Source organism: Nestor notabilis, unplaced genomic scaffold (genome assembly GCF_000696875.1).
Source record: "Nestor notabilis isolate BGI_N333 unplaced genomic scaffold, ASM69687v1 scaffold215, whole genome shotgun sequence".
Classification (NCBI taxonomy): Eukaryota; Metazoa; Chordata; class Aves; order Psittaciformes; family Psittacidae; genus Nestor; species Nestor notabilis.
The window spans coordinates 100,206-127,829 of NW_009929599.1; the positions used below are offsets into that span (position 1 = coordinate 100,206).

At 41.7% G+C, this 27,624-nt stretch overlaps 1 protein-coding gene across 1 annotated transcript in view; it reads right to left on the bottom strand.

The window, feature by feature from the left end:
- TGFBR3 (transforming growth factor, beta receptor III) overlaps positions 1 to 27,624 on the bottom strand; it is a 102,258-nt gene that overhangs the window by 31,792 nt on the left and 42,842 nt on the right. Inside the window, exons 3-4 of the mRNA XM_010015045.1 lie at positions 14,494 to 14,631; positions 1,278 to 1,461 (exon numbers count right to left, since the gene is read on the bottom strand). Coding sequence (XP_010013347.1) covers positions 1,278 to 1,461; positions 14,494 to 14,631 — 322 coding nt within the window. The remainder of the gene's footprint in view (positions 1 to 1,277; positions 1,462 to 14,493; positions 14,632 to 27,624) is intronic.

A 27,624-nucleotide genomic window follows, 5' to 3' on the forward strand; every position in this document is an offset into this window, starting at 1 on the left:
AGGAGTACTGCTGAAATACGACTAAATTAGGCTGCTGGTGCTAGTAAATGCTGAGCCCACCGGTACGCGTTGGACATTGACACAATGTCTTATTGGTTTCTACTCTTCCCATCACTGAACTTCTTGAATGACAACAATTAGTTTCAAAATATCTGGACCACTCACTGCAACTCAAATCAGTTCCAGTTCACTTTTACCAGCCTTTATCCTTGCTGCTTTTGGTTTAGCCTAAACCTGGATGTGTGCTTTAGCCTGAACTTGGATGACACCTTCAGAGAATGAAAAACCAGTGAATTGCAGACTAGTAGGTAAAAACTCTGTCATCCTACAACATCCGACATCTGCAAAAAAGCAAATTTCACCCCCAATCATCCTGCATAACAGAGGGAAGTCTGTTCTCCCTGCAAAGTTTTTACTATGTATTTTCCAGAAAACAAACTTGAATAGAGATCAGTAGGGCATAAACCCCTCTGAACCGATTGCCCTTCTCCAAGAATGTTGAAGAGCCATGGCTCCTGTATTATCTATGCATTATGACTGGCTCAGGTGGAACTCCTCTGCAAGAGACATGCTATGAGACCAGCACCAGCTGAGGGCAAACATGAGACAGAAGGTGCTGCAGAGGTTCATATTGTTAAGTTGTTCCAACACTGCTCAGCTACAGAGCTACAGCCCAGACCCTACCCTAATATGTGCCTGTGAAATCCCTGTGGAGCTGGAGTCCTCTCCCACCTGCCCTAGGCCACCTGATGAAGCTGGCATGCAGCTCGCACAGACAGGAAATCTTTCTCCTTGGGATGAAAACACAGAAGGACATCAGACCAAGCCAGGTTATTCCTGCGAGGAAAGCAGTAATTCTTTGCCCAAAGTAGTCTGGATCCTTATACAAGCAAATGCCAAAAACAACCAAACCCCAAACCCGTAACTCAGGTTGTTCTAGAAACTACCCCCTATCTCAGGCTCTTCACTTTAGTCCTTTAGATGAAGACACCCTATCACCATGAGTAGTTTATTCCTTTTTAAAATGTGAAACTTCGACTCCTGTAAGATTCTGGCCAAGTGCATCCATGTTTATGAGCATCAATTTACGGCACCAGAATCCATTAGAAGTTGCCTAAATCCAAGGTCTGGTCTTCGCACTTGCTCTTATTTCTCTGCCTTCCCCTTTCGTATCTCATCCCTTAGAAAATGAGTTATGTTTAAAGATTCAAATACCTACAGTGAGACCAGCTCTCAGCATCTAGAAGTGCTTATCAATTGGGTTTGTTTTGGTTTACCTTCTCCTACTTTAATATAGATGTTTCTTGATATTTTGAGCTCAGTGAAAGATGTTACTGCTCCATATTCCTTCTGGGCCCACTGTAGCAGATGTTCATTTTTCTCAGGGAAAAGCTTTTCTTCTGTTTCTGCTGACAAGGAGAAATTTCCCTTCTCGAACTGAACAACGGAACCTAAGGACACCTGATGGGAATAAAAACACAGTTTTAATGTGGTACATTTCTCCCCACAGACAAGGTAGCGTGTTTAAGCAGCGTAATCTGTCACACCCACATGAATTCACTGAAGGTGATTACAGCTTACTTCCAACAACGCCTAAACTTCACGTTTTAACATCTGCATCATGATTCCTTTTTCAGAGATGTTGCCATAAAATGAGGCACCCCTCAGCCCAGCTGGGGTGCTACAGTCCAAAATCATCCTGCTGCACAAGTGGTACGACAGTGCTGCAAGAGGAGCTGAACTGTGTAGGTGAGGGGAGGGCAGGAAGATAACAGGAAAATTAAGACAGTGGAGAGTAAGAAGATGATGGTCTGAGGAACTGAAGCAAGAGAAGGATGTGAAGCTCATTAAAACTTGGAAGTACTGAAGCAACTCCTAAATCAGAAAGAACGTTAAGTCCAAACACAGCGACAGATAAAGGCCAACTGAGAAACACAGAGTAAGGAAAGAGAAAGGCTAAGAGGAAGATATTTATTGTTGCTTTATTTACAGGAAGCCAGGAAATGCTTTAGTCTGACACATAAAGCAGATGAGTTATATCTCTTGGGAAAAATCCTTATAAATGTTACATTAACTCAGGTCTTGACTGGAAAAACTATAATGCTGTTTAAAATAGTCAAAATGGAGAAACAGTAAGTGGGAGTGTAACAGGTTCTGCAGGAAAGCCTAAGATTTTCAAATACAACTTCACTGGAGTGCCAATAGGATCGTTCAATAAAAGGCAGCAGCACGGGGTCAGATTCTGAGATTGGGACCTGCTACAACTTGCATTGGTCTTGACAGATAAAGAAGTCATTCCAGATTGATTGCAAAGCAAGACTGTGCCAACAGCAGCCTTTTGGCTCTCCTGTTCCCACAGGGGGATGTGGCCAACAATTTCAGAACATTTGTCAGCTCTCAAGAGGTCCCTATAGCAACTAGTTAAAGAAGAGCACTCCTTCATGTGCCCAACCTCAGGAGCCATCACTCATCCATGCACTTCACTATTTCCTCCTTCAAGGTGTGGAGGACTGGGGCCTGCATAACCCTGCCAGGGCTGGTCCTTCCATCAACACTTGGTTCTTCCATCATTAAGATCTAAAACATCAAGTCATGAATAACACGTGCTTGAGTGAGAAAGCACAGAAAGATGAATAAGCTTTCAGGTTTGAAAACATCAGTGAAGATTTCTTTGGACATACTCCCTGTAGTAGTGTGTGAGCAGTGCTTGCCCAGATGCAACACACAGCCCCTACCTTCCAGACCGCTGCAGTAGGCTTCAGGGAAGAAGTACCATTTCTGTCCTCAGGGCAGCCTGGGAAGAAGCTTGAGGTGCTCGGCTGCTCTCTCTCCCCTTCCCTTTCCCTGTCATTCTACTAACCCAGATTTCTTTGGTGGATCAAAAGTCTATTTTTTCCTCCAACTGACAATCCAAAATGATTAATAATGATTATTGAAGAGTGAAAAATGCATTATAACAATTTCTAATCTGTCCTGAGTATTATTTACACGTTGTAGCAGGATAATGTTCATAAATATCTCTCTAACCTTTTAAACAACAAAATACATCAATAGCAATTATTTAACAAAGATTATCTGAGGTCAGGTTCCAGTTAGAGAAATGAACTAGTAGCAACCAACTGCTACCTTCCCTGGAGCTGTTCTTCCCAGCACTATTTCAGGATGTTATACATCAGTTTGTTTAGCACCTACAAATATTTGTCAAAGTAGACACATAAATTACACCCTCTGGCATACGGAAAGAATTTCAGAGTTCCTCCCTGTGCTTCCAGCTATTACATCAGCATTTACATATCACATACTCTCCTCTAAGAGGAGGCCCATGTAATTCAGAGTTCAATTTGACCCGACCTGTGACAAAAAACAGCTTAGGAATCCTTTTGCCAGAAGAATTTTCAAAGTTTAAACTAACATCTGTTTCAATTCTGAATGATATTCCTTATTTGTTGTTTTGCACATGACTACCATAAAACATTTCCTTGAATTTAAAAAAGTCTTTATTCAGCATAACACAGAATACACCATATTCTTCCAGTACTCTCATACTTCTCAAATAAGAAAGCAAACTGCCATTAGAGTAAATCCACTGCCCCCAAATATACAACACTAGGAAAAGAGAGCAACAGTTATCTTCAAAATGTAGTTATCAAACAGCATTCACTTGATACTTTCATCACTTAGAAGCAGCCACACCACGGACTGATTTTATGGGGCCTGTCTACAGTGCTCCTAGCACATTAGATTGTATGATGTCCACAGTCTCACAGTACAACGCTGACACAGCACAAGGCAGGTGATGCAGGGATACCATACAGAGCACCTCTTAGCAATGCTGTCTTTTACATCTGAGGCATGTGGAACATCTTTGTGGAGTTCTAGCCTAACTATGTATAAAAACTGCAGGGTTTGAGGATTTAAAACATCTGAGGAAAGTGTAAAAGAAAATATTATCCCTTCTAAATATTGAGGAAAAAACCTCAAGAATTAGCTGCAATAATGCCTTTTCACTGTATTTTTCATTGAGATTTAAATGCTAATACAACAGCTTTCTTCCCCAGGACACACTCAGCTTTCCATTTATTTCTAAACGAAAACTTGAAAACCTTCTGCATCATTCTGTGGCATGACAAATGTCTTCCTGAGAGACAGATCTTATCAATGAACCCCCAGAGCACTGAGCCCTACTAAGGAGGAATAGACAGACAGAAAGCAGAGTGACTAAAAAGTCTGGCACAAGCATCCTCCCTACATGATCATACGGTAAATATCTTTAAACAAACATGAAGCTTATCATCATTTATTTTTCTAACCACATGCTCAAGTCTATTTGAAATGCTGGTTCCACTACCAGGTTTTAGAAAGGACTAAGCTGCTGTGCCTGCCAATGTTGGGATTTTTACTACACAGACCTAAGGCAAGGTTAAGTGAGCCAAGCACGTTATTTTTTCTGGAAAGAATTCAACAGCCTCTTCCAAAAAAGGCAACCATCACTGTTTCAACACCTGCCTTGAACGTTAACTACTTACTCTTCAGAACAACCCAAAAGCAGCTTTCTCGAACGTACTCAGGATAATCCAGAGCATTAAAACCAAAGAATGTTTTAAGTATTTGGGAGTATATAGACGATTTTTATCTGAGCACTCATTACACAGCTGACTGGATGGTTAAGGAACTGCTGCCACATACACTTTTATCTCCCCACTTCACCTCCAGGGGTTACTTTCTGAGGTTGCAGAATGGAAAAATGTGCCCCAGCTCTATTTCTTCCTGTTGTTATGAGGACATCAGAAGTGACTGCAGCAGAAACATCCTCTGCTGCTGAGTTCACCTACACGCCTCATGACACTTCTGAGGCTAAAAGAGGAAACTTCCAAGCCTGACTTGGAAAAATCAGTCTGCAAGACCAAAAGATGATTATGGCCACTAACCACAGCAAGGACCACAGTTCAAAGGACACTTCTGCACTCAGAGGAAATGAGGATCAAGGATATGATTCTGAAAATATGCCACCAAACCCTGAGTATTCTATTGAGGAACAGAACATATTTAGGAACATATTTTGATTTACACACACTGCTGCTCTGCTGACCATTAGGGGAAATAGGGACTGCAATTTCCTTTGCGCTGTACAGAGGCAAGGAAACATACACTCCTCATGCTGGGAGAAAACACAAAACTCAAACAACTTTACATGTCCCTTAAGAAAAATTTCCAGTCTTGCAAAAACTGACCTTGCCAGGCTGCTGTGGTAGTTCAGGACATCAGCTACCTGGCAGATGTGCCAAATGGTGTAAGTTACTACTCCCCAGAAAGAGCAGCTCTCAGAACCATCCCTGAGTTGTCTCAAATACATAAAGTGGTGAAGGTGAACACCACGCACACTCAAAACAGCGTCTTCTGTTTCTTATTTTACCCATTTCCTTCTCTCCTTTTAAATGTTTATTGCTTCTTATTTTCTTTGAACCTGATCCAAGTGGGATATTTACTTTGGTTTATGATGTTTTAAGTATTTAATACAGTTATAATTCAGAACTCCCAAGTAGGAAGAAGTAGGAAGCAAGTTCGTAATTCAGCCCTGAGACAGAGGTAGGCACCTTTGGGAGACAACTCGTTATACAAAGTTATGTGCCCATGGCTACATGGCATGAACCAATCCTTCCCCTCACAGCAATACCTACATCACTACCCACCAAGACCCCTCCAGCACAAGAGATCAACAAAGCCACCTATACAGCCAAGAAGGAAGCAAATACACCAGCAGAAGAAAAGCAACATCCTTCATCGTTTTATCTGAGCTATAAGGTATCAGACCTGTGGCAAAACGTGTAGGAGAGGAGTAAGTCTGCTCAGAATAAAACTCAAAAACTTGAACCAACTTGCAGAGCAGCCCACATGGGCTTCAGACTCAGCTGGTGGGTTTTGTTAATGTACGTGGATGTGTTTTGGTCTCCTTACAGAGGAAAAGTAAACCCATGGATGGAGAAACATCAGGTATTTGGAAACTCAAAAATACATCCTTTTATGTTCATAAATCCACACACAACATTCAGTAATCACCAAGAGAACAATTCTCTTTGGTAAGTGACTAAAAAACATGCCACTTTTGAAATGACATGTAACATTTGTGAATCATCTATCAGCTTTGCATGGTCCTTACCAGCCACAGAGGTGTGTTTCATGCAGCAGCAAAGCTTTTCATTTTCAGTTTAGTGTTCTCACTTACAGTCATAATGAAATTCTACTTCCAGTTTTCCAGTTTTTGAAAGCAAACACGTAAAAGAAGCAGCATTATCTTAGTTATATTTTAGATTTTAATTCTACTTCTAGGAGATGCTCAACTACCAAAGATCTTGTTAGGAATTAAGGCTGCTCAACACTTTCTCAGGATGAAAGCAGAACCTTGTGGAATCAGACTTTTGCATGTCTTTATGTACCTAGAAAGAAGATCCTGGGATTTTCAAACAAAGCTGAAACTGCCAAACAAGTGTAACGTTCAAAACCCAGTTACTAGAATGATAAAAAGGAAACAAAAAACCCAAAAGAGGTCCATGTAAAAGGGAGATCTGTTCCCAAAGTTTAGGGCTCAGGAGGGGTTTATTAATTGCACACAGGTAATTGTTCACTCATCTCACATTAATCCAGCACCACCTTCGTAGACTCAACGTAACACTCGTTTGATCTAAACAAAATACTGCAGCAGAAGCCTTTGCAGGGATTCTGTTTCAAGTTAGATTCAATGTAGTGGAAGAAGAGAAGGGGAGAATAAAAGCGTATCTGTGCAACTGCAGCTATAGTTTCCACTGGAATGGATGACTCAGTAACACAACCTGTTGTGATTTATTATCTCCACGTCACTAACACCAATAGTTTGCCAGGATCTGCTGCCTGCCTCTGTAAACTTCCACTAGCTAAACCCCCTGTTTACTGAAACAAGCAGAAAAGGGAAGGAGCTGTGACCGTACAGAGAAGACCACTGTGGACACTCGTTCCAGGCCCCTCAGCCTCCTGCACAATGGGTCTGCAAAACACACCTCAATCACTAAATGCCCGAACGTTGTTTCCTTCCTCACTCTTGCAGCCTGGTTTAACTTAAAACCCACGTCTTCCTAACTATCAGCCTCCCTTGCTCTGAAAGCGATGGGTCTGAGCTCCTAGGGGGACTGTGAGAGGGAGCATTCAGGATCAGTCAGTTGCAGCAATGAGAAAGACCAGCATAAGATCCAAGATGTGGCCCATCCACACTCCTAACACAAGGTTTTGGTTGGAGTGGTGACCCACTGAAGACAGCCCGCTCTTGAAGCTGAAAGAAACACCAAGCAGTAAAGCCTGAGTTTTGAAAGATGGCTTAAAACACTTGGGACAGGAGAAGATCTAGTACTAACTAGGTGATACTCTTGGCAAATCAGGCTCCAGAAAGTACAGGACTTGAAATCCACAAGAAAGGAGAATCTAAGGCACACAGACCTGCCTTCCTCCTTCTGAAATTTACTGGCAAGTTGGTATTTTTGCAGTATTTCTGTCCAAACTGAAGTGTTCCCAGTGAAAGCAGAGGACACCTATGCATCATAAAACTTCCCTATTTTGGGACATCACACTACCACATATAGACATTTCTTACCGTACACTGCCTATTTGCTTCATGTACTATATCTTGCTTCCTAAGCCAGAAATACCACTCTCTTCTGGAGCGCCTTCCTGAAGCAAGCTTTGAAAAAAAATAAAAGTAGAAAGAACCCACATAAAACCCCAAACAACCAAAAGAAGAAAACTAGATATTTAAAGATGCCTCACTAGGGTTATTGTACTCAAACTCCTTTTACTGAATGCAAACAATGCATCACTTTCAAACATGTATTCACCACCCTGTCATGTTCTGCCATCCCTACTTCTGACAAAATCCTTCCATTCTACTGCCAAGAACTTCAGAACAACCACCATACATAGTCTGAGGTCCCCCTGATATTCTGGGGAGTAAACCAGTTATACAGGCTTTGGAGAAGCAGAGGGGGTGAAGTGGACCAGGAGACAAAGTCTCCAGGGAACCTGACTATTGTGAAAAGCATTGTAAAAGTTACTGCTTATTAAACACTGCTTTTAATTAGACACTTATTCATTTTCACATTCTTTTAAAAGGCAAGGAAATGGTGTAGGGAGGGCATCAGGGAATATGAACTCTGCCAAGTGGAAAAGGGCAACTACAGGATTACTTCCAGCTCCTGAGTAGAAGGAGGATGAAGATTTACAAAAAAAATAAACCCAGGTTTCTATAGAAATGTAAACGTCCTTTTAAATTCCTCTTCACACTGTTACACAACACTGAAAATCTCCTGCTTTTACTTTGAACAGTGAAAGGTCACTTTTTATACCAAATTTATCACTAGTCATGCATTTCCTATCCTTCCTCACTTCTTCTCCTAGCAGAGCACTCTGTTCACATCTGGGTCTGTTTAACCAGTGATTGGAAATTTAGCCTCCTGATTTCCCGTTAAATACTAGGCACAGGAAAACAAATAGCACTTGTTTTTCAGTGAGTTTTGTCAATCATCCAAAATCTAGTGCAAACCATAGAACAGTCTGTGGTTTGGTGGCAGGGACCCAAAATATGTGAACCATATTTTCATGAAGTGAAAGGAATAAACCAGCTATTGGCTGAAGTAATAAGAACATGGCCTTTTACTTCTTATAAATACAGAAATGACTAATAATTAAACTCTTCATTCTATCACTTACTTTTCTTTAAAGCTTTTCTTTTTTCTTTTCAAATCTCAAGCCAAGAGCATGTGATCTGGTTTTGTAGTTATCATTAATGCCATTGCTTCTTCCATTTTACTAATGTAATACGCACATTCATTCCTATTAAAGGGGTTCTTGTAAGTAAGGTTATTTGCTTGCATAAATGCTCTCACATCCCTAACTCTTACTCATTTGATCACCTGAAAAACTGACTCAGAGAAAGAGCTGAAGAATCATATCTTAAATCCAGTATTATACAAAATCACATATGTAGATGTTTAAGGGGATTTGGGATCTATTCTAACAGTGATTTCTGTCAAGAAATCAGAAAAGATTGAGTCCTTAATTCTCACTACTATCATCTGCCTAGTAAAGACATTCCTAGGCTGGAAAAGCAAATGAGAAGGTTACCAAATCTAAAGAAAAACTCAAAAATATCACTAGCTGAGTAACACCTGTAAAACCCTCTTTCTGGGTAGTTACATTAAACTGCTGGTTTTCTGCCAGGACACGTTCGCAATAAACTGCTTTTAGGGAAGGGGAGAAATAACGACTTGATGGAAAGGGAGGAAATTATTTTGTTATATGAGAACTTCAAAGTGTGGTGGTGGGAGATGTCTGGTAAGGTTTTTCTGCAAGACTGACCTGCAAAAAGATCATAGGTAAAAGCATTTTCTACAGGTGTTACCTAGCTTATGTAAAGCTGCAATCTGTTGTAATCTAATCATCCTCCAACTTCCTCTTGCACTCCCTTTTTAAGATATAATTTTGGCATTTATTTCCAGCTAAGCAAAATATATTTGTATTTATATATAAAAATACATTGAAATATATCTATATTTAGCACAGATATTAAGTGTTCCCCCCTTGCTGAACTGAGCAGACCTTTCCACCCATCCACTGCTGTTCTGAGTGACAAGAAAGCTAATGGTCCAGCCCAGAAACACCTTAACAGAAAATGCCCAGTTCCAAATTGTTGCATTTTTGAGATATATAAAAAATATCCAACCAGACTACTATGACTCCATATACCAGTGATCAGAGTGGTGATTTTCAATACTTAGGTCACATGGAGTTCATGCACTAACCCGTTCCAGGTATTTTTGTACTGAAGTGCCATGATACTTCAGGTATATTTATTTTTAACACAATGAAACTTACTTTACTAAAATCATAATAATTTTCCCAGCACCACCTACTTAACCCATCAAGACATATATAACTCATGCAGAGTCTGAAAATTAGCCTATGCCAAATGTATTGTTAACACCACACTACATACTCACCATTATATCCACTTTTCTCTAGCACACATACAGCAATTTACATCAGGTTTTTATCAAGATGCCAGTATTTTTTAAGACTATTCACTAGCATTTTTTCTCATTTATAGATGGGGAAAGGACCCCAAGAAGCAAAATGACAATACAATAAGGCTTTAATTTGATTGATAGTTTGTTCCACTATGAGGTTTAGGAACCAACAGGCGTTTTGTGAAAATGAAACTGTGAGCTGCGCCCATGAAGATAAAGCATGTGCCAAGTCACTGTGCTGAGTGAAGCTATGTGCATCACATGACAAAAATAAGTGCAAAACCACATGTACACACCAAATTTACATTTTTGTGCTGAAAAGCATTTACCAGGGAGGTATTTCATGCTTCCCTCTGCACTACAACCATATGCGCAGAGGCTGCATTTTCACCCCCATTCATGTTAAACTTCTGCCTAATGGAGGAACAGGCTCAAGGCAAAAATCTGAGCTTGAACTGTATGATAAGAAGTTAAACTCCAACCCAACTCGGTAGTACTGTATTTTCCTGGTCTTTGGAACATGTGCAGAGACAAGCTTTAAATCTTTTCATCCTTTCCTTTAAATAAAGCAATCTGGGGCAGCTTAGCTTTAGTGGAAACTCAAACAATGAATTCACAGAGCAAAGGCAGCAGACCATCTTTCTAATGAGGACACTGAGAACACAGAGCCCTAACTCTACCCTCTGCTCCAATATAAACATCATTTAAGCTCAGTGTGCCCCAGTTTCTCCACCTATACACTGGTACTAACAGCACTTTACAGAGTGCTCCAGTTCATTATCTGCTCATATCCTGAAGTTACCTTCTTTGGTAGAAGTAACCTCGGATCTTCTAACACAATTCATTTGTATTTTTTATGTATTGATTTATTCAAAACACACCTCCCTGGAACAGATTAAGAACTTTATTATGATGCTTTACAGGGAAAAATAATAGCTAGTCACAAAAAGAAATAACCATCTAGGATGATGCTTACTGATGGTTACATGATTCTTTAACACTGACCTGGCTCTAGGGGTGTTGTCTTTGTCAGCAGCAAGTCCTAGGAGTTGCCATTTAAACCTCTTTACTTACCTTTCTAACTAGGGATCAATCAATGAACCCCTGCAATTCATACTTTACATACAGTGTATTATTAAAATTGTGAATGAACGTATTGTATGCAAAGTTGGAAAGAGAAGCTGGAAAGTCAATGATTATTCTGCCCGAGGCTTCCATAGAGACAGACACAATAGTTATGACATTCCTATGGTATGTGTGACACAGATTTCTGTTCTGAGCACAGAATTTGAGGGCATTAAAAACGGGGTTTTTTAAATTTGAAAACTTTTCTGATTCAAAACACTCTGCTTTCTGGCTTGGCTATATATTGAAGGAGAATGAGCAGGACAGAGCCGCAGAAGTACAAGGATAAGCCAAGCATTTTCAAACCAGGACCAAGGCAGTGAGCTCTGCACTCTGCAGCCCTTGCAGCTGTTATTTACACACCTAGGCTGCAAAACTACAGCCCCTTCATTTCTTTCTGGCATATTGCACTCGCCCACAGGTGCTGCTAGGACCTCCTCAGCATTTCCCATGCTTTCTGTGTTCTTTTCTTCAGAGAGCTTTTGGGAAAACAATGCATTTGTCCCTGAGAGCAGAGTGGAACTGTGCAAAACCCATGGGTGATTACTACACTTGAAGTTGTTCAGTCTGTAACCTCATGGCCTATCATCCCAACCACACTGGTACATGAAAAGCAGGAAGGCTGATGGACTCCTGGTTAAGAGACTGAAGTTAGCTTACGCTTGCAGCAAAAATATTGCCTTAGAGAACACACAGAGAATTCAGTTTTAGGGTGAGAGGGGCTGAGGGACTAAACTGGGAGAGGTAATGGTGGGTCTGGCATTTTTTGTTCAAGCTCTTTATAGGAAAGAATAGAAACCTTAACATGGTGGAAGGAAGAACAAACATAGAATCATAGAATGGTTTGGGCTGGGAAGGACCTTAAGATCATCCAGTTCCAACCCCCTACCATGGGCAGGGACGCCTCACACTAGACCATGTCACCCAAGGCTCTGTCCAACCTGGCCTTGAACACTGCCAGGGATGGAGCATTCACCACTTCTTTGGGCAACCTGTTTCAGAGGCTCAGCACCCTCACAGTAAAGAACTTCTTCCTTACATCTAACCTGAACTTCCCCTGTTTTAGTCTGAACCCACCACCTCTTGTCCTATCACTGCAGTCCCTCTTCATAAATCATACAGCACTTGAAAAGATCCAAAATTGTTAATGACAGAATTGTTATTCAGATGTTTAAACATGATTAGGGATGGGTCAACACTAAGAGCCAGTTCACTCCGTGCACTGGAAAGGAGAGCTCCCCGTCCATATCTGCACAGTTTATATGGGAAGCAGTGCTACCGTAGCACCACAGGCACGTGCTCAGAGGACGGATAAGGCATCACAACTTTCAGCCCTTACTAAGACCAGCAGAGCCTAAGAGGCTGGAGTACTGAGAGGAGTTACTGGAGTCCCACCAAAGGGCCAAACCTGCAGCATCTACCTGCTACTGCTGCCCCACCTGAGAGACAGTACACCCCTTTCCTGCAGCATCAGGTTTAAACCACTGTGGCAGTTCCTGAGGTCAGGCAACTTCTTGTTTGGCACAAATCAAGAGTGCTGCTGCTCTCATTTCCAAGCCTGTTTTTGTAACCAGGAGAGCTTGAAACAGTTTTCTGAAGCAAACACTTAGCTAATGGTACAGTTTTGGCAGATGAGGCCTTAGGCACATTCCTATTGTTCCTATGCCTTAACGCAGCCTGCTGAAGCCCCGCTGAGCCAAACCAAGCAAGCCCAGCATGATCACAGCCTGAACACCAGCACAGTCTGCTGAGCAGAAATGGATGGCTCTCAGCAGAACACCGCTTCACTCCCAGAGGCAAGGGGAAAGGGAAATCCTGGAAGAGAAGGAGGAGAATGAGGAAGAGAAGGAGGAGGAAGAAGAGGAGGAGGAGAAAGAGAGGGGAAGAGATCGTTGAACTAACTGATATGAAATGGGAGTGATGACGCAGTAATTGTAGGAGGAGATCTAAACTGAAAGTAGATCCAAGACTTGCTTAACTGATGAAAGGTGCTGTTTCTTTTGGCCAGGAGAGGAGTGAGGACTATTACAATATTTTTGTTCATCATCTCGTTCCTCAGTCATTTTCGAACCAGACCTGAACTGTACTGGTTGCGTTAAGGACATATACCAGGAATGATCAACAGAAAGATAATAGTCAAGAGTCTCTAACACAATAATGAGAAAAACCTAAGATTGTGAATACCTTAGAAGACAAAAAGTGCATGTTCTTTGCACCAATCAGTAACACACTGTACCAGAAACAGGATGGAGTCCTTCAGAGTTCAAAATATCAAGGATACTCCTACTTATGTGCCCTGATGACAGGAAAAAGAAAAACCCAGGAAGCTTTTGGTGTCCAGCAAGTGATAGGACTCTTGGTACACTTAATGGTGTCACCACTATAGCAGGTCAACTGAGAGAGCATTGTCCCTTTCCACTGCACTAATGCTTCAGCACTGTCCATCTTCCCCTGCTGTTGATGCACAAGTGACACCATCAAGTTTCCATCTGGGACTGCAGAAACAGTCTTGCCTACCACTGTCAGCTGTGCTGGAGGAGCAAAATTAAACCCTATAAGGATACAGCTAAAAATAATCAAGGTTAGTTCTGCAATTAGAATTGAATATAGTAAAAGCTGCAACTCTGATAAAGACGACTCGTGATTAGACATGATGTCACGCACTAAAAATTTCATCCAAACAACTTGTCTGTTTCACTACAAATAGCAAACTTGAATGTCCTGGCAAACTGTAAGGACATGATTTACAAACACTAGGTAATATTTGGATCCTACATTATAAGCAGTGCTCCAGTCTTTCTGAGAAATGAAAGTGACTTCATTCTGGGCTTAGCTCAGTCACTGCAATAGACGAAGCTGCATTAGAGGATAAACCATAATTGTACATATTGAGCTCAATACACACACATTTTGTTTTGGTCACAGACCACACAACTAGCGTCCACCCATAATAGTTCCCACTGCTTTCAGACTTTTTGCATTATGGTACTGTTACACTTCTAATCAGGACTGGCAATCTGCTATAACCTCACAGCTTTTCGAATTGGAATAGCTGCTAACTGCACGATACGCAGATCCTGAAGAGGCAGGTTTGCTTTCTTTTCCTTGAATTCACCTAACAAGGAATTGGTTACTTTTTCCAAACTGCTTTGCCCTACCACCTAACTGTTCCCCAGAGCCCCACACTGAAACCTGACCTCCTCTTAACTTGGGGTTTTTTTAATGTATGTTTGAAAACTTTCCAAATGAATGCCATTAACTCTATGTCTTGTGCAACAAGTAGCTATGATACAGAGCAGGCCAGAGGCCTGTGTGTACTTACAAAGAAAACTCTTCGGATTCCAGGTGCCAATCTTTCTGTTTTTAGCTTCCAGACCAGAGGCAAAGGAGAGTTGAGAAGAAACACCAAAGGCTTCTGGTGAATATGCACTGATGAAATTGGATTCAAATGTAACGTGACCTACAGAGAAACACAGAAATCTATGAATACTTCCTTGCAAGTTTCAAAACCAAAGTGAAATTTGATAGGTCATTTTTATACATATTATAGCTTTCAGCATTCAGACCTCTTGACTCAAGATTATAGGCTAATCTACTTCCCCCCAAAATCAGTCAACAGAGCATAGATAATATAAAGAATGAAACAGTTAACGTTTGTGCTCCATGCTTGCAAAGCACTGCTAAAGTGTTTAAGAAAACCTTGGCAAATGCTGATGAAAAATAGCTTATGCAAAAGGTCAAACCACTAAGCTGAGACTTGGAGAACAAGGAGATAAGAAGAACTGCAAAGCAAACTCTGATTTCTGGTTTCTAGCTGGTCGTCTACAAAGCTGGCTTAAAGTACAAACCTAATCTGCTGATGCTATTAAGACATAAATCTAATGTGCAAAACAAACGAAACCAACCAAACAAAAAACAGAAGGGACAAATCCAGAAACACAAGCAGGCACCACACCAGTTTCTGGAAGGAATTCCAACAAAAAGTTTAACATACACTAGGGAAAGAAAATGCCTGTCTTCAGGGACTAAAAGGATACACATGGAAAATGATCCCAGGAAAGTGGACGTTGTAGAAGAGAGGCAACCTGTCAGAGGTGATTTGTAAGCAATCAGTTTGTAGCTGCTGGAAGCCTCTCCTGCCCTGCTCCTCCTGTCCCAGTGCTGCCCTTCTAGAGAGGACACAATCTGGGGCAAAACCCTAACCAAACGCATGACAAAGAACAGCCTGCCAGTGTTTAGCTTATAACAACTTGTAATTGATATTATAGTGGTTTTGCAGTATCTAAGTTTTTAAGCAGTCAGCATTTGGCTTTATAGCTCATCCTGATTTACAGGAAAAAGGCTTTAGAGTGCAATGGAGAGATGATCTATCACACAGACTGAGCAGGCAAGCTGATGTCTCACAGCAGTGGGACAATCACAGCTCTTCCCAGGAAAAGCGTAGAGGGAGCAAGCACGAACTCAGCCACCAATCTGAGTGGTGGCATGCAGACGTGAGCACACAGGTAATTCAGAATTCATTGTGTTTCCTGCTAGAGAATTTGAAAGGAAATCTGAGACACAGAAGCAACTAATAGTTTATCACATTATTACTACATAGTGGTAAGCATCAGTTTCATTAAAGTCAATGCAGGTTCATCTGGCAAACTAAGTAGGTGAACGCCAGGGGCCAAACTGAGTATTAGGTACCCATTACTGTTGAAATATTTCCAAAAGAACAAATTAGCTCTTTTTAATTGTTATTTTTTAATTTTCTTTATTCCTCTCTCCAAGTGAAAAGCTTACCACGACTGCCAAGCAAAAGTCTAAGCTAGGTCTCAGGTCTGACAGACACCTGGAAGACAGCAGAAAGACTTTTTTCTGCTACTCAACAGCTTGGGAGAAAGCTAGCAAACAACTGGCTGTGTCACCACTCCAACTGGTAAACACATGCTGACATGCAAAGTTTACTTGATTCTTACAAGCCAGTGAATGAACATGTCTTGAGTCCCACTGTGAAACAGGTGTCTAATCCCGTAAGTACACCTCTAGGGACACTGAGAACATCCATATATTTGTTATCCTAATTAAAACTTGTTGGAAAACTGGTATTAAAAGAATAATTCCATATTTGTGCTATATCTACACTGCTAAAAAGGATGAGCAGCTGCTCTCTTCAGCCAGCAGCCGGGGCAGGGCTAGCCCTGCCTGCAGGAGGATTGGGCACCACCACCAGCTTCCACCAAAAGGAGCCACCTTCCTCCCTGCTTGGCCCGAGCTGTACTTGTGCATTTCCAACAGAAAACATCCAGTATCATAGATTACCACATCCTCCAGGGACCACATTTCTCATTTTAGGGAACTGCAAGGTGTCAGCACTCAATGCTAGCGGGATGACAGAGACTTCAAATGCCAAACAGTCATGATCTTAGCTATAAGAACTGCTTTACAGTGTCAGTCCTATAGAGCCAAAAGAATTCTGTTAGCTGAAAACAAGAGAGAAGATAATGTTATTTGTTTTACAAGGCTTCCACTTTGTTGTTCTGTCTAGAAATGGAGAATTGGAAAGAAAAAGGTGTTTAGAACTGCTATTAAATTCATGGCTGTTAAAAAGCTTTCAGTAATTCTTGTGGGTTTTCTGCTGTAATCACAGCTAATTAGTAATAAGCTGTTTAAACTATTAAATATTATTACCTTGTTCTGGCATTATATTTTCTTACAGAGCAGGAAAAATACTGCAATCTAAGCAGACCAAAGTAGCCCAGTTATATATTTTGCAGTCTGATCTGGTAAATATAAATTCAATTTTTATTCTGATTTGTTTTTTCTTAGCTCCAAGTGGCATAAAGTGCCACCCAGTTTAAATCTCTCTAAACTTTCAAGTGTCAAAGAGAAAACCTACTACACTAAATGGAATGAATATTAAGCACATCCACTCTTAACATATGCCTCTGTTTTCACACCCAATGATAACTGGGTTTCCTAAAGGATACTAGTAAAGACTAGTGTAACTACTGATGAAATGAGCTATAACATAGGTTTATGTAAATAACCAGTTCTCTCACACTGGCCCATGCACACTCAGTTTGGGTTTGCACCCTGGTTGTGCTTTCATTAGAATGTCAGGTTAACGCAAAGCAGCAGCTCCTATTAGAATTTTTTAACATTTCTAGTATTTAAAGCCTCTGGTATTTATGAAAACCATAAGTGATACAAGAAATATGACACACTCTGAAAACTTCATCTCAGAAACAGCTAGGCCAAGTCCTTTGGGTAATAAGGAAATGGAGAAGTATCTCTGTTTCAACTAATCTCAGACAAGTTTATTCAAAGCCAACACCTGTCAGACAAGACAGATGTTTTAGACTTCAGGAAGATTTCTGCCTGTTGGTTTGGTCAGATGAGAGAGCATCAAGAGCAATCACACGACCTTAATTGTGAAAGTCAGAGACTCTTTGCAACTGGGTCTACCATCAGATTTTGGAGCTGCTATTCCTTTAAGCTTTGGAAGTTAAATATGTATATAATATGCACATATATGACTATTTCCATACATGCATGGAAATAATCAACAAAGTTTGAGCTGTATTCAGAAGTAGTGATGTATCTATCCATGCCTTTGGCTGGAACTGTAGGATAAGTTATATCACATAATGGAATTTTCCTACATTTCTGCCTGAAACGTGCAGACTGATCCTTAAGCTACAGGACTTGAACATAAAATCAGTTAATTCTTCATAAGTAAATTAAGTATTTCTGTGAAAGTTTTCAGAATAAATGTAACTTCGCAACATTGCACTCCTCAGCTCGCTCATGAATGAGACAGCAACAGAATGTGGAATTCAGATTCCCAGTCCTAAACTTGAGAAAGAACACAGTCAATGTGAGCAAGCTTCTGCAGCAGCCTCTGTCACTGTATTTCTTGGCATATATATTCCCTGTCACTACACTTCTTAGCATAATGGAGTCCTCAGCACCAGCTTGGTTTTACAGGCGAAGAAGAACAACCCCCAGAGCTGCTCAAAAATGGCTCAGGACCATCTTGGTCATCTTATTTCTCGTAATTCATTTTTGCTTCAGAGCTAGCACTGCTGAGGAGCAGCTGGGCAGCCTCATCTGAACATGACTGTTCCCACTGAGAAGTCACACCAAATTAACAGACTCCTCAGAGTGTAATTATTCCCCTGCCTCATATTTATGCTTGTCCCATCCCTGTCTGTTCTTGATGATACACAACAGTGGTATCTCTTATGAGAGACTTTTTCCTGGCCCTTGGAAAGATTTTCCAGCAAACTGCTGTGGGGAGTTACTAGCATTTTGCCTACAACCTAGTTGCCAGGCACGTGAGTAACAGCAGTAGGTGAACTAAAACACTTTAAGCTTTCTGCTGTCACAGTCATGCTCACATCTTCTTGCCTCTTACTAGCCTCTGGCATGGCTGTCTCCATCCACAGCACTGCAGTGCATGATCTACAATGGTATCTCTCACCCGAATGTCAGTTCTGCTGGAGTGCCCCCACTGTGGCTCCAGTTAAGCCAGATACTGGCTGAATCCTAAGTGGTGGTCCCCTTCCCCTGGCCATCTTTCGCTCTTGCCTTAGCTTATGAGCTCTTCAAGGCACATCCTCTCTTGAACGTCTAGACAGTTCACAGCACCTTCTGAACACTCCACAAACTAACAGAAAGGTAACTGGATCACTTCAAACCACCAAACAACATGGTTCTAATTAACAGCAGAAGAGCTAACTAGAATTTTTCCCTTTCTTTTTGTATTTTCACTGGCAGAATCTGTATTATTAAATATTTAAGTGAAGCATTGCCCAGAAACTCCATCCAAAACCAGTCATGTTCAGTGCTGTACAGCTGTGTATGAAGACATGGTGTGAAATTCTGAACTCACTGAACTCCGTGGTAAAATTAATTCTTTTTCTGGAACTCCCATGTAAGATTTTGGGTTGGTTTTTTTTTTTTCACATTAGATATCTAAACCCAGATACTCTCCATCCATTCTTACATGTGCAAACAAGCTTATAAAATACACACATTTTGTACTTGCCAATAACATGTCTCAAAGTTTTCTGCATCTCAGACAGCTCTATAAGCAGTTTAGTCAAACACCACCAAAAGAAAATTAAACCAGACCCATTAAATGCACTAAAGCACTTTTAGCTCACCTAGTCCATTTATCAAGCAGCTGCTGCTGATCTGCCCATGTCAATTTTAAAACATATTAAGGGTCAGCACGTCAACCAAGCAGATACCAGCATGACAACGGTACAAGAAAATCATAGAATCACAGAACGGTTTGGGTTGGAAAGGTCCATACGATCATGGCAGTTCCAACACCCTGCCATGGGCAGGGATGCCTCACACTAGACCATGTCACCCAAGGCTCTGTCCAACCTGGCCTTGAACACTGCCAGGGATGGAGCATTCACCACTTCTCTGGGCAACCTGTGCCAGCGCCTCAGCACCCTCACAGTAAAGAACTTCTTCCTTACATCTAACCTGAACTTCCCCCCTTTCAGTTTGAACCCATCACCCCTTGTCCTATCACTACAGTCCCTGATGCAGAGTCCCTGTCCAGCACCCTTGTAGCCACCTTCAGACACTGGAAGCTGCTCGGAGCTCTCCATGCAGCTTCTCTTCTCCAGGCTGAACAGACCCAGTGTTTTCAGCTGGTGTCGATTCGTTTATCAAGCAGCTGCTGCTGATCTGCCCATGTCAATTTTAAAACATATTAAGGGTCAGCACGTCAACCAAGCAGATACCAGCATGACAACGGTACAAGAAAATCATAGAATCACAGAACGGTTTGGGTTGGAAAGGTCCATACGATCATGGCAGTTCCAACACCCTGCCATGGGCAGGGATGCCTCACACTAGACCATGTCACCCAAGGCTCTGTCCAACCTGGCCTTGAACACTGCCAGGGATGGAGCATTCACCACTTCTCTGGGCAACCTGTGCCAGCGCCTCAGCACCCTCACAGTAAAGAACTTCTTCCTTACATCTAACCTGAACTTCCCCCCTTTCAGTTTGAACCCATCACCCCTTGTCCTATCACTACAGTCCCTGATGCAGAGTCCCTGTCCAGCACCCTTGTAGCCACCTTCAGACACTGGAAGCTGCTATGAGGTCTCCACGCAGCTTCTCTTCTCCAGGCTGAAGAGCCCCAACTTTCTCAGCCTGTCTTCATATGGGATGTGCTCCAGCCCCTGATCATCCTCATGACCTCCTCTGGCCTTGCGCCAACATCTCCATGTCCTTCTTATGTTGAGGACACCAGAACTGCACATAGTACTCCAAGTGGGATAGTAAGTCCAACACATATCTTGCTTCCCGTGAAAGGCTCATGTGATGAGCACAGCCAGCATCTTCATTGTGCAATCAACAGTTAAGCCAGACTTTCTGGACATGTGTGTCAGCAACAGCCCTCGCAACAACGCTCAGCTTCAGCAGCTGTTTGTCAGAGCAAGCTCCTCTTCCAGACCCACGTCTGCCCTTTGCAGCCTCCTCTGGCACACACTCCTCCACATAATATATGACTAACTTGTGAGGAATATGACAACTTGGTCAGAGGTGAAAATAAAAGATTAGCGCTAGTCTAAAAAAACCTTATGACAAACCCTACAAATTCATTTTTAAAAAGCACACCAACAGCAAACCAGAACTGTGACTAGGACATGAACCACAGGGAAGTTCTGTCATTTTTGATAGAATACATTTTTCATTCTAAAAACTGTAAAAAGATAAAGACTTTTAAAAGATAGCACATTTCAGAGGTGCCATGTCTATCAAGCCAGCTCTATTTGCATGTATCCATGCCAGTCACTGCTGTCTGCACAGCATGCACAGAGTTCCTTTAAGGTCTTGCAGCAGCAAGGTTGAGGCGCTGCTGAGGCTCCTCTATCCCCAGGGATCACAGTTTCATGGAAGGCTGAGTATCACCACAGAAACCAACTACAAAAACAGTCTGCGGGCTCCTGCCCCGTTCCTCTGGTAAAGCAATTTGTACTACGTGAAAGGCAAGGGCACAAGTGGTGAAAACTGATCAAAGTAAACGCTGCTGGTAAAGTACCATTTTGTTTTGCTGACTTCAAGTTATCACATCACAGCCTCTGTGTTTTGTTCTAAAAAGATGAAAGTCAAGTGCCAAGGCTTTGTAAGGTTGAATTACCTATTCCAGTGTGAAGAGCTTTAGATAAATTCATAGCCCATTTTCCAAAACAGCCATTACGAATTTGTGCTAATAAACCAGCACAAAATGTGCTGTGTTGTATTGAATTACACTGCCCAGGCTAGGACAGCTGTTCTTTAATAGAGAAAAATGAATCTTAACTCTCAGATCATATAAACACATTTTCTGACTTGAGTGATGCACTTAAGAGGGATTTATGACATCTTAACTCACTACTCAGCTGCAAAGATTAACTTTATCAGTACAAAGCAGGCAAAATACAGAATTGAAATTTGAAGATCTATACCTATCACTGCTCTCTATTAAGTGTTTTCACTCTGTTATGATAATACTTAGCGGACAAAATATTCTGATATTGTAGCAGTCAAAGAAACTAACATGAAGAAACTTATCTACACAGTTCATTACTGTGTAATATCCAATATAAGAGGTTTAGAATTTCTACTGAAATCCACTTGAAGAACATAATGTCCATACATTGCTTATAAAAGAATTCAGTCAAGGATTAATCCATGAATCCACTTCAGGTGGGGGGATCTAGTACTGCACTGATTTACAAAAGTGTTTATCAACTGCTTTAAGAAGGATCTCCAGGCCAGTTTTTCTTCTTTTTAAGATGGAAGTAAAGAAGTGTCTTCTTTAGGCAGGGACTGTGAATTCAAAATGGAACACTTCCCTCCTCCCCCTGCCTTGTATTTTTGCTATGCTCACTGAATATTGTGTTACAGATTTGATACTGAGCCAGCTATAGTAGTTTGCAACGTCCAGCTTTTGGGAGCCAACAGTTTCTGAGAGAAAGTTTGCTGATTTTTTCCAAGAAACACAGAATATGTTCACGTGGTGTTACTGCTTGAAGGTACTTTTGCTTTAAGGGTTATATATTCGCACTCATAAATCAAACTATGGTATAAACAAGTTCTTATAAGCACATGAGACCCCTGCCACTCTCATTCGCACAGGGCAAGCACCTATTTATTTTTAAATCTTACCCCAGCAACGAGACAGATGATCTTCAGAACAGCATCAGAGAAATAAATACCTCCAGGAAAACTGCAGTGCCATTAAAAACAAGCACTTATACCCACACACAGTTGCTTTTTCTCCTGCAGAACTCGAAGTTGTGCCACCCCTGCAACCCTTGCCAGGTGCACGGTGCTCCCTTCTTTCTGCCAGGCCAGCACTAAAAGATGCTGCTGGGGCAGGGACCAGCCCCTCTGGGAGAAAGCAGGGGGGCTGCGATGCATGAAGCACATGTGGGGAGGGAAAGCCCTTTTCTTTTTGCATTATTGCCAGGATGAGGCACAGTTCAGACCTCAGGGAAGGGGTCCAAGTCCCTGGTACCAGTTACCAGGTGTGTGGAGGACTGAGGTTTATTTCCAAGGCTCATGTAACACTCTAATTGTAAAATAAACCCTTTGCTTATTTTACCCTAAATATGTGGTTGCAAATGGGTTGGTATTGCCTTGACCTTCTCACCCACACTTTACGAAGAGAATCAGATTGACTAAATAGCAGTTACAGCTCAGTTCTGAAAATCATGGGAAAGATTCACCCCTGGCATAATCCCACTGAAGCATTAAGCCAGACTGATGTGCTCCCACACTACTGCAAATCTGTTGACCCTTATGATATACCACCACCCAGAAAGGAAAACTGAGCTCCAAAAACCATGCAACAGAACAGAAAGGTTGATAAGGACTACCCAGCTATGAACTACAGCCCATTGCACGCTCCTGCACATGTGTGTGCCAGCACCCACCAACAAACTATTTTGAAGTATGCATGATGTTCCCAGAAAGCCACTTTAACATTAAGATGCACTATCAATGGCTCAGAGGAGAAATGGCAGCCCCAGCTTGCGTGTTCAAGGGAAGAACTAAGCAAAGCTCCCTTCACAATCAGTGAGGATGGAGCATCAGTTCTGCATTTGGCACGTGTTATGCTCAGACTAAAGTACCACAACAGATATAACACCATCTTTAACAAAGATGTAAAGTTTACCCTCAGAACCAGCTGCCCATCCACTGACACGGTAGTTCTGTCCAACAGCCTGATTAAAGAGAGTCCATTAGAACTAAACCCTAACAGCTTGCAGCATATTCAAACGCTGTCTGTAGTTCTCCCTCCAGTCAATCTTCTGCTACCTTTCTAGCCCTAAATATTAAATGAGCAAGCTGAGGATTTGTGTAACAAGATGGAATTACAGCATGTTTAGACCTCCTCACATGGATTTGTATTTCAGCTCCTCCAGACAGACTGAAAAACCAAACTACAAGTAAAACTGTGCTGTGAGACTATCACATGCATCATGCGCTAGTACAGTACAGCGGCATGCTGTGTGGCACTAAACATACTGCTCAGTACCTGGCAGTGCTGCAATCTGCATTTGGTTCATAACGGATGGTTCAACTGCACCAGTGGCAACTTTGTCCTCAGAAGTTTAAGAGTAGGCAACTGTGCTGGCAAGGTTTAATGGAAATGCACTGGAAATGCAGTGACTGAAATGCTCATTCAGAAAGCACAACAGCTCACGTAGCATCAGACAGTTCTTACACAAGTAGTAGTTCTTGCACAATGTTACAAAAATACTAGTTCCAACTTCATGAAAATGGACCATTTCTGCCCACAGCTAAGTCACATAATTTATCTTCAGATAAAAATGTAGCCAGTTAATTTCTAGCATTCCAAAGTTGTTATTTTAAGCTGGAGCTGCCAAATGCGAGCACATTATGCTAGATGCTAATCATTTATGCAAACAGCTAGGTAATCAAAAAATTCAGAGCAAAGCTACTCCTGATACAAATAACTTGGCAAATGAGCAGGATGGTTATTGATGTCCTATTTGCACTAGAAAGTGGTATTACTGTCATAGTGAGAAAATAAGTAAAAGAACTTGAGGCTTTCTATAAGGACAGCTGTTTCAGAACTCAACATAATAATTGTATTAGCACAAGTCATACTCAGACCGAGCTACTTCTGCAACAATGATCTTAACAGCTGAGGGACCTGAGGGGGTTTAGTGTGGAGAAGAGAAGGCTCAGGGGGACCTTATCACTCTCTGCAACTGCCTGACAGGAGGTTGTAGTGAGGTGGGGTCGGTCTCTGCTCCCAAGTAACAAGTGACAGGACAAGAGGAAGCGGCCTCAAGCTGCCCCAGGGCAGGTTTAGATGGAGCTGAGGAACAATTCCTTCCCCAGAGGGTGCTCGGGCATTGGAACAGGCTGCCCAGGGCAGTGCTGGAGTCACTGTCCCTGCAAGTGTTCATACACCGTGAAGACAAGGCCCTCAGTACCATAGGTTAGTGGTGGCCTTGGCACTGCTGGGGAGCGGTTGGACTTCATGATCTTCACGGTCTTTTCCAACCTGGTTTGTTCTAGGATTCCATGATTCAAAAGTATAACCCAAAGAGGTTACTGACAAATTTTACATAGACATCATACACAGTGTAAACCGTCTTCTTTAGCTTTGTTTACCTGAATAATACAAGATGCAGCTTTCCCTGTGCATATATATTTCAATCCAGTTTTTACTTCTTCCGTGTTATCTCATTATATAATTTGGAGACCCAGAACTCTCCTGAAAAACAAGAGTTGTCAAAACCTTCCGGCTGCAGCACAGAAAGAAGACAGTCTCTGCACAAGTATCTCACCCAGCTCTGACAACCAAATCTGATCTTCACTGGCCACCCCTGCTGTGGGCACCTGCAGAACAAGGACTGCCCACAGTGACAGCCCCAGGGACCATCAATGGAAAGCCCATGCCCACCAGTGCAAGGCTGGGACCACTTCGCCCATTCCTCCAGTGACCCAAAATAGATGCTCAGGCCCCCAAAGACTAAGTGAAACCATTTGTGCCATCTGCCCTTTCACAAAGCGGCCAAGCTTCCCAGCACTTGAGACTTAAAAACACAATGTTTCGCTCAGCTTTGCATAAATCAGTAGATGTCAATACCGTTCACATGCCACATAATGAATCCTAAGGGGAAAGTCATCCTTTTATACATCTTGTGGGAAAATCTCTTGTTGGCTTTAGATCTGTTTAAGGGCACAGGATCCATTCCTGTAAGCCACAAGAACAGCATCTCCCCTACTGTTCTTAAGTGGCCTATTCACAAAATGGTATGACATCAGACTAAGTTTTACTTTAACATTTAAGGTAGAAGACTCACATGAAAAGCAAACGTTTTCCCAGACAATTCCGCACTTATGTGTACATATACTGCAGATCTGAGCTTTTCTTTGGTCAACCCGCTGGGCTGCAATGTAAGTTTAATTTTATACTCTTAGTCTCTTCTTCCGCCCCTAAACTATTATCAGGTAGTTGTGTAACAGTGCCCAATGCCCTGAAAAACAAAGGTGGGGAGGGAGGGATTTAACCGCTAAATCAAGGGATATATGGGTACGTACGAAAGAGCAGCTCCTGTCCCAGAGAAAACATTTCTTTAACTGACAGATAAAAGACAGATGACAAACTCCTGCCAGGACCATTTTCCTTAAATGCATCTAGGGCATTCCAAGCAAATCTACACAGGGTTTTCCAGGTAACCACAAGATTCCACTGCCTGTATTTTCAGCAGGTTAGATAGGTGCTAGCCACCCAACCAGAAATTGCATAGCTGCATCAATGTACCACCACAGTATCAATACATCTTGCCTCTCAACAGGTCCTATTAGTCATAGTATGATGTTACCCGTGGGTTCAGAGATTCTGCATTAGCACTATCTCATCTCTGCCAGGCTCTGCTGGTAGAAACAGCAAGTGCACAGTTCTCTCAAGTGCAGAACAACACGCAGATGTAACACAGCACATGGTGGCATAAGAACATCGTGGGAAAACTGGAATCTGAATACAGAATTTCCAAATCTCAGGATAAATCCTGAAGGGATGAACACCCTCTCTCACTTGTTTCAAAAGCTGCAGGTGGTGAAGGGGAAGAGGCTGAGACAATGAGGCTTCACAAAGCAAAAAAGCATTACAAACAAACATGAGATGATGGAAAGGCTGCAGGACAAAGGGTTGTGCCATTTGAAAAACACAGAGAAAACAATTTGTTCCTCAAAGGTTTTGCAGCCAGATCACACATAGATCTAGATGACTGGAAAAAAGAAAACGTCATTCTACAGGTGTCTTTTAGAGAGGCACAGTCACACTGGGATGTGTGAAATGTGGAGTTCACGTTTTTATTGGACATGTAAAACTAGATTCTTGCTTCCCAAGCCAGAGTAAAGAACAGCATGTGTGCATGAGTCATAACAAACTGAAACCCTGGGCAGCAGCACCAGGGTTAGGAAACAGTTCTGTTGACTTTATTGTCAGTAACCCACCAGCCCGAGTAGGAGTCAGTGCAACCGTGTGCCTGTAATACACACACAAACGTATCAGAAATTAAATACAAAGGAAACTGCTTTCAGAAGATTCAAAGTAACTGTAACCAACACATTGTCTTTTTATTCCCCTGCAGCAGGTCATCATTCTTCCCGAGTTTTTCTATGTGGGGACTTCAAAAAACAATCAGAACTTTTACTCCCCTTACAAACAAAATAGTATTCTGAAAATAGTTCAAAGAATGAGTTTATGATACTGACTACATGGAAAAAAAGGAAAAAACCATTATCAAACCCCAAGGAACCAAATCTTCTATTTAATCAGGCCTACCTAGTCACTTATGTATGTACATATACATATACATATATATGTATCTTAATACTTTTCCCTTACTGATGAGATTTGGCTCATTACCAAATACTACCTCTCATCTAGAAACACTGCCACAGTCCTGTTTATTACATACAGCATCAGCTCCAACCGAAAGAAAAATACTTCTACATTCTACATTGCCATGGCATTGTTAAAGGGGCACTATCAGCTATAAATTACCTGCAATTCCTTCGAACTTTTTGAAGCAATTAAAGTTTCAGATGTTTGTACCTCACGGTGGTGCTATTTTCGCATCTTCTTTAAACAAGTTTTACTCCTGCAGAAGTACTCTGTTTATGTTTCACAAGGGAAGATGCTCTTCTAAAGAAACACAAACTTGAGTATATGGTAAGTGTTATCAAAAGCATGATCTACATAAAAAAACAACCCACAACTAAACCATTTGTGCCTCTTATATCTTGCCACTGCAAGGTCTTACTTTTTTAGCTGATACAAGAGGAGCATGACTGTCAGACACAGCTCCACACAATATGTATTGGAAGTTTTCCCCAATGCTGGGAGGTTGGAGTAGAACAACTTCACTAAATACAGCTTTTGGTTCAAACAGACAGTCCA